The sequence below is a fragment of the Panthera uncia genome, unplaced genomic scaffold (assembly GCF_023721935.1).
Source record: "Panthera uncia isolate 11264 unplaced genomic scaffold, Puncia_PCG_1.0 HiC_scaffold_1468, whole genome shotgun sequence".
Classification (NCBI taxonomy): Eukaryota; Metazoa; Chordata; class Mammalia; order Carnivora; family Felidae; genus Panthera; species Panthera uncia.
This window is the reverse complement of record NW_026058105.1, coordinates 49,794-57,257: the sequence shown is the minus strand read 5'-3', so window position 1 is coordinate 57,257 and position 7,464 is coordinate 49,794. Positions and strand designations below refer to the sequence as shown.

General features: G+C 65.8%; 1 protein-coding gene across 2 annotated transcripts; it reads left to right on the top strand.

The window, feature by feature from the left end:
• Positions 1-1,224: 1,224 nt before the first annotated feature.
• Positions 1,225-6,794, top strand: LOC125917089 (PDZ domain-containing protein 4). 2 transcript variants are annotated; one of them, XM_049623349.1, is made up of 7 exons: positions 1,225-1,457; positions 2,401-2,491; positions 3,002-3,100; positions 4,091-4,153; positions 4,624-4,725; positions 5,003-5,113; positions 5,274-6,794. In XM_049623349.1, the coding sequence occupies exons 1-7, from the start codon at positions 1,405-1,407 to the stop codon at positions 6,792-6,794; spliced, it is 2,040 nt and encodes a 679-aa protein (XP_049479306.1). In that variant the 5' UTR covers positions 1,225-1,404. The 2 variants fall into 2 exon arrangements, with proteins under 2 accessions (XP_049479306.1, XP_049479305.1); XM_049623348.1 differs by having other exon boundaries at positions 1,225-1,475.
• Positions 6,795-7,464: the final 670 nt, after the last annotated feature.

Below are 7,464 nucleotides of genomic sequence, written 5' to 3'. Positions count from 1 at the left end.
GCCCCTGCTCGGGGAGCCTTCCCTACCCCCTTCCTAGATGGGGTGTGGCAGGCCCTGTGCTTCCTTGGTAGCAAAGGTCTGCTTCAGTGGCGACCCGCTGGGTGTGGCCGTTTGCGGTACCCCCACTAGTGCGTGTGCTCCCTTCCGTGAGCTGCCGCTGCCATTTCCCCTCCTTCTGGAACTGCTTCCCGATCCTCACCCTCCGCCCCTCACTGGCCTCGTGGCACGTGTCCTGAACTCTGTCCGTGTCTGTTGGGGCCTCAGTCTACTTGCCTCCGCGCCAAGGAGCACATGGAGGTCACAGCGCGTGGTGCCGGGTTCGCAACCCCACCTTGGCCATCCCAGGGCCCAGCGCACCCAGGCTGCTGCAGAAATGAGCAGAAACAAGCGGCCAGGCTGGGGCCGGCCCTTTGCCCCCGGTTGCCTTGAGGGCACACCTTGCTCCGCCCAACGGGGCCCAGAGAGCACTCCGCCCTCCGCCCACCACCCACCACCCACCACTGGGGGTCTCTTCCTGGGAGGCTGCAGCAGCCCAGCCTCCTTGAACACCGCCCCCAACTCTGACCACTACAGCCCCGTCTGGTTCATGACCTTGACTCACTCCCTCCCTTCTGCTCCCTCAGTTTCCTCATCTGCAAAATGGTGGTTGGGGTCAGGATTCCGGGGGAGACGCACATCAAGGCACCAGAAAAATGGTGATGGTCTTGTAAGGGTCACTTCCTTGGCACCTCCCTTAGGTTGCCTTGCAGTGTCAGGAGGGAGGCTCTGTGTGTCACCTTCTCTCTTCAGCAAGTCTGTCATTGCCTTGACGACAGAGATCCTGCCCTTCGTGTCTGCGTGCTCTTTCCAGCCCTCCGGCCTGAGCCCATTTATTGACTGACTTCCGTTGGGAGAGGAATCAAGGTCTTCCTCCAGCCTTGCTGTCAGATGAGCTTCTAGACACCAGCTCTGGCCTCAGTACTGCCCGAAGGAGTGAGGAGGACGGAGGAGTGGGTGGCTTCTGCTGGAGGAGGGCCAGGGCGTGTTCCAGGGCGAGGGCAGAGCCCCCAGACCCAGTGCACGGTCGCCGGGGCTCCCCGAGCCCCGGACGGCACCGTGTAGGGCAGGGCGAAGGGGGCTCGCTTGGGAATGAGGGTGGAGAGCCCACCCGCCACCGGTGGCAGGTGGCGGAGAGCGGGGCGGGGCTCGCCGCGTGCTCACGGGGGCGTGTCTCTGCCGCAGGTGAACGGGAAGGAGCTCTCCAAGCTGTCTCAGGAGCAAACCCTGGAGGCCCTGCGCTCCTCCAAGGAGCCCCTAGTGATCCAGGTGCTGAGACGCAGCCCCCGCCTCCGGGGGGACAGCTCGTGCCATGACCTGCAGCTGGTGGACAGTGGCACTCAGACCGACATCACCTTTGAGCATATCATGGCGCTGGGCAAGCTGCGCCCGCCCACCCCGCCCATGGTCATCCTGGAGCCGTACGTCCTGTCTGAGCTGTGAGTCGCCCTCAGGAGGGCCCCGGGCCCTGCCTCCAGAGAGGGCACGCCACCCAGACGCTGCCTTGCCGCAGCTCTGGGCACGGCAGGGAGACCCCGACTGGCCTGTCCTCTCAGGCGGGAAGCAGGCTCCTTGGCCTCCAGAGCTGACCGTGGCATCCACGGGCTCAGAAATTTCTAGGCTTCTAGCCTCAGGCTGGACAGCAGCCGGTGAAGGGACCAGGGGAGGCTGACATACAGGTTCCCTGTGGTAGCTACCGCAGGGCCAGGGGACTTTGCTGCCTCGGCCCTTCCTTCTTCCTCCTCTGTCCCCCTCTGCCGTCCATTGTCTTCTGCCTCTCAAGCCTCCCTCTCTGAATCTTCCACCATCCTGGTCTGTCCCATCCATCTCTTCGGCTTCTTTCTGGCCCGCTCAGAAGAAGGGCCTCTCGTCCAGGCCCGTGGCTCACTCCGCTAATCTAAACCCGGGCTGCAGGGAGGTAGTCCCGGGATCCCCTCCTCTACCGAGAGCGAGGCCCCTGGCCGCCAGCAGCCACGCTTAGCCTTGGGGCCAGGAGGGCTGCCCCTGGAGTATCCTGCCCTCCCCAGCAGTCCTCTGGGGCCTGGATAACTCCTGGGGGCGTTGCATGAGCGGGGCCAGTGCCAGGTGGGAGGGACACCTGTAGTTTGGAGAAGTTGGTACCCTGTCGGCCGGCGGGGGCTGGGCGACAGGGTGGGGTGGGGGGGGGAGAGGTAGGCATGCCTGTGTCCTCAGTGCAGTCCCCTGCACACTCCTGTCCAAGAAGCATTCCCGGCCTTTGCATGGATGCATGTAGCTCAGAAGCAGGGGCTCCGTGCTGAGCGCGCTGGGACCGGCCAGCCTGGGGGCTGAGGCTAGGGCACGAGAAGACCAGACGGTTGGCCTGACCCCCCTTCTCCTGGGCAGCCCCCCCATCAGCCATGAGTATTATGACCCAGCGGAGTTCATGGAGGGCGGCCCACAGGAGGCAGACCGTATGGACGAGCTGGAGTATGAGGTGAGCCAGGCGGCCAGGCCAGGGCGGGGCCCACAGCCGGCTCCAGGGGCCAGCCCCGGGATGGCTGTCTGTAGCCCGGCTCAGGCCTGGCTCCTGTTGTCTGCAGGCGGCTGAGCCTTGTGGCCCTTGCCCACGCGCGACTGGTTACTCAGGCTCACGGGCCAGGTTGGGTCAGGTTGGACTGAGTCGGGGAGGGTACGGGAGAGGTCCCTCAGCCAGTCCGTGTCAGCGAGTGTGTGTCCCACGCATGTCCGTGTCCCGTGCGTCCCGTGTCTTGTGTGTGTCTCGGGCATTTCCCGGTAGGGTGGGCCGTGGCACACTCGCGCCCTGGGGATGGCAAGAGAGACCCTCTGAGTCGGAGGCTGGAAGCTTGGCTCAGGTGATGTGCCGCTGCTGGGGGTGGGGCTGGGCTGCGGGGCGGGGCTGCGGCTGCCGGCCCTGCAGCACGCCTCCGCGCTCACACGTTCTGGGGGCTTCCTTCCTCCGCGCCCCCCATTCCCCACGTGGCAGGAGGTGGAGCTGTATAAGACCAGCCACCGAGACAAGCTAGGCCTGATGGTTTGCTACCGCACGGACGATGAGGAGGACCTGGGCATCTATGTTGGAGAGGTACGAAGGCGGGGCGCAGGAGTAGAGTGTTCTAGGAGGCGGTGGAGCCCCACGCCTCCTCCCTGTGTGCCAGGACATCAGGGCCAGACTCTGACGGTGTCCACCTGCACGGCACCAGCAGCGGGGGGAGGCACCGTGGTGGCGGGTGCTGACGCAGGGTCTGGTACGCGGAGAGTCCCCGCACCTACCCCTGTGGCCTGTCCGTGCCGCCCAGGGCACTGAGGCTGCACATAAAGAGCCGACCGCTGGGGATGGGGCCTACTTAGCATCACATAGGGCAGCTGATGGCTTCCGTGTGTGTGTGTGTGTGTGTGTGTGTGTGTGTGTGTGTGTGTGTTCATCCCGGCAGCCCTCCCCAGGAGGGGATGGGGACAGTGATGGGGACAGTGAGTGAGGCCGAAGTCCCAGCCAGGCTTTGTTCCCCTCCCACGCCCTGCAGCCAGCCTCTCCCGGTACTCACGGGATCCTTCTTCCCCAGCGGCCCCTGGCAGATGTCTGTGTGTCCGCAGGAGGGTGGATGGCTCCCCAGCTGCCCCCCACGTGCTGGTAGCGCTCTGATCAAGTCAGCCTCCGTATGACTGTCTGACTGTCCACCAAGCCCCAGGGCTGATATTTTGGTGTGGGTGTATGCAAGGGAAAGTGTCCGGCTGCCGCCATTTACCCAGCCAGTGACAGGTTTCCATGCAAAAAGAGTATACGAGTGCCAGCTGGGGGCATGGGCCTGGGCCTGGGGGTGGTGGCCGGGGGCTGGGAAGCTCTCGGCTGGCAAGTTCGCGGCTCGTGCTGGGGAGCGGTGACTAGCCCAAGACCCAGTTTTGTTCCTGCCTCCTGGAGCTTGGAAGCTTCTGGTCTGAGCTGCAGACGGAGCAAGCAAGGAGGAGGCTTCAGTTTGCTTTGGGGGTTTGGGGGTCCCCGAGGTGAGGCTGCCCCTTGCTACAAAGGGAACCTTAGCGAAGCGTGCCGGGCCACCGTGATGCATCTGCCTTGCAGGTGAATCCCAACAGCATCGCAGCCAAAGACGGCCGGATCCGCGAGGGCGACCGGATCGTCCAGGTGAGCAGGGCCGGCAGGCCTGACCGAGGCCTCGCTGCCCTGGCCGCCCAGCTACCGGTCCTCGGCCAGCCCCAGCTCTCTCCGGCTGTGCCTGAAACCAGGGCTGGGTCTCCTCCCTCTCCTGTACTGCTGCCCCTGGTGGCTCCCGTGTGCTCATGGGATCTGCTGGCATCGAGGAGGGCCTGTGCCACTCTGGCACCTAGTCAGCCTCTCCGTCCATCCTGCAGGCATGAGCACCCCCCCCCCCCCACGCCACATTGTCCTCGGGGCACAAGTGCTCTTGCACGGGCCGGGCTGTCCTGGTCCTGAGCACCTTGCAGCCAGTTTCCATCCTGTCGGAGCTCCAGAGCCTTTCCTGGCTCACGGTGCTCTGCCTGGAGCTCCCTGTGAGGGCATCCGAGCAGTTCGGCCGGGGCCCGTGCCACAGCCAGCCCTGGCATTCTTGTTGATGGTCCCTTGGCTTGTCACAGATAAATGGCGTGGACGTCCAGAACCGGGAAGAGGCGGTGGCCATTCTGAGCCAGGAGGAGAACACCAACATCTCGCTGCTGGTGGCCCGGCCTGAGAGCCAGGTGTGTGTGCCCAGTGGGATACTCTGGGACCCCTGGCATCGGGCTTCTGCCTTGGAAGCTGCTGATCTGTGACAAGGGCAAAGATATGCCAGCGGCCCGGCCCCGCTGGAGGGTGGGTAGTGTCTTTGGGGCGCGTCTGCCCTTCTGGCCTCGGATGGCTGAGTGTTCACCTTCACTGAGACCAGGAGGCTGGGTGTGAGGCCTAGAGGCCGCTGCGGGGGGCGGTGTCTGGGGAGGTCCTTAAAGCAGAGGGGACAGCACGGGCCTGTCTCTGCAGCTGGCAAAGCGGTGGAAGGACAGTGACCGGGATGACTTTCTGGATGACTTTGGCTCTGAGCATGAGGGGGAGCTGCGCGCACGGAAGCTGAAACCCCCCCCTGCCCAGCAGGTGAGGAAGGAGGCCAGAGGCGGGTCGCGGGGAGGGCAGATGGGAGGCCGGGGCGGGGGGGGGGGGGGGGGGAAGGGCTGGACCCAAAGGCCCTTCCGACCCTCCGACCCTCCGGCCTCCGCGGGCCGCACGCTGAGTGGGGCTCGTCTCTCTGCCCCAGCTTGGCAACGAAGAGGAGAAAGGGGTCCCCGATGTGGGCACGGGCCTGAGCAACAGCCAGGAGCTGGACAGTGGGGTGGGCCGCACCGACGAGAGCACCCGCACCGAGGAGAGCTCCGAGCACGACCTGCTGGGTGACGAGCCCGCCAGCGCCGCCGACACCCCCGGGGCCCTGCGCAAGAGCCGCGACCTGCACTTCAGCATGGACTCCCTGCTGGCCGAGGGGGCGGCGCTGGGCGGGGGCGACCTCCCGGGCCTCACGGAGGAGGAGTACGAGCGCTACCGCGAGCTGCTGGAGATCAAGGGCCACCTGGAGAACGGCAACCAGCTGGGCCTCCTCTTCCCCAGGGCGTCCGGCGGCGGCAACAGCGCCCTGGATGTGAACCGCAACGAGAGCCTGGGCCACGAGATGGCCATGCTGGAGGAGGAGCTGCGACACCTGGAGTTCAAGTGCCGCAACATCCTGCGGGCGCAGAAGATGCAGCAGCTGCGCGAGCGCTGCATGAAGGCCTGGCTGCTGGAGGAGGAGGGTCTCTACGACCTGGGGGCCGGCGAGCCCAAGAAGCACGAGCTGTCGGACATCTCCGAGCTGCCAGAGAAGTCGGACAAGGACAGCACCAGCGCCTACAACACCGGGGAGAGCTGCCGCAGCACCCCGCTGCTCGCAGAGCCCCTGCCGGAGAGCCCCCTGCGGCGGGCCGCCGCCGGCAACTCCAACTTGAACCGGACCCCTCCCGGCCCCGCCGGCCCCACCCACCCCAAGGCAGCCCCCCCGCAGGGGAGCCCCGCCAAGTTCCGATCTCTCTCCCGGGATCCCGAGCTGGGCCGGAGACCGCACTCGGAGGAGCGAGTCCGCCGGAGCCCCAAGCCGGGCGTGACCCTGGAGCGCGTGGGCCCTGAAGGCAGCCCTTACCTCTCGCGGCGCCACCGCGGCCAGGGCCAAGAGAGCGAGCACTACCACAGCTGTGTGCAGCTGGCCCCGCCGCGCGGCCTGGAAGAGCTGGGCCACGGGCCCCTCACTCTGGCCGGCGGCCCCCGGGTGGGCGGGGCAGCGGCGGCCACCGAAGCCCCCCGCATGGAGTGGAAGGTCAAGGTGCGCAGCGATGGGACCCGCTATGTGGCCAAGCGGCCGGTGCGCGATCGCCTCCTCAAAGCCCGGGCCCTGAAGATCCGGGAGGAGCGCAGCGGCATGACCACCGACGACGATGCGGTGAGCGAGATGAAGATGGGCCGCTACTGGAGCAAGGAGGAGCGGAAGCAGCACCTGATCCGGGCCCGGGAGCAGCGGAAGCGGCGCGAGTTCATGATGCAGAGCCGGCTGGAGTGCCTGCGGGAGCAGCAGAACGGCGACAGCAAGGCCGAGCTCAACATCATTGCCTTGAGCCACCGCAAAACCATGAAGAAGCGGAACAAGAAGATCCTGGACAACTGGATCACCATCCAGGAGATGCTGGCCCATGGCACTCGCTCCGCCGACGGCAAGCGGGTCTACAACCCTCTGCTCTCCGTCACCACTGTCTGAGCCCCGCTGTGCTCCGGGGCAGGCCTTCTGCCCCCCCGCCCCCCCAGGTCCAGGGAGCCTCCCAAGACCCTGTCCCCTGCTCTCCCTTAGAATCTAGTGTGTGTCTGTGTGTACGCACGGCGTGTGTGCACCTGTCTTTGTGTGTGTGCACAGGACCTTGTTGCCAGAGAGAAGCCCCTGAGGAGGAGGGACGCCTCTCTCCACCGGCTACTTCCTGCTCCAAGCACAGCGGCAACGTCGCCAGCTGGCACGGGGGACACCCTTTCCGCTGTGTGCCGGCCACGTGTGCCTAACGCGAGCGCAGGCACACGCACACGCACACGCAGTCCCCTCTCCGGAGCTCTCGGCCTGGGTACTTGGGGACGGGAAAGGACTGAAAAGGAGAGACGAAGAGGACTGTCCTAAGCACAAGAGAATGCCTGGCTGTGAAGCTGAGCACGGCCTCGCCCCCTGCCGGGAGACTTGGTTATTTGTAGACAAAGGCACCCCTGAGTTTTGTGGTTTTTCTCCCTTTCTGTGCTTGCCGGTTGTTGTTTTTGTTTTGTGGACTTGCCCTGGGGGATGGCGGCTCCTTCAGGCGGCCTGACAAAGCGGACCCCCAGTGATGGCTGGGAAGGAGGTGGGGGGGGGGGGAAGGAAGAGAGGGAGGGCTGGGGCAGGGGGAGGGAAG

Excerpts from the sequence above, each read along its gene's own strand:
- LOC125917089 (XM_049623348.1), top strand. The coding sequence starts at position 1,405 with ATGGCGCTGGGCAAGCTGCGCCCGCCCACCCCGCCCATGGTCATCCTG. Across the intron at positions 3,101-4,090 it reads TGGGCATCTATGTTGGAGAG|GTGAATCCCAACAGCATCGC; the intron begins GTACGAAGGCGG and ends TCTGCCTTGCAG. Across the intron at positions 4,154-4,623 it reads AGGGCGACCGGATCGTCCAG|ATAAATGGCGTGGACGTCCA; the intron begins GTGAGCAGGGCC and ends GGCTTGTCACAG.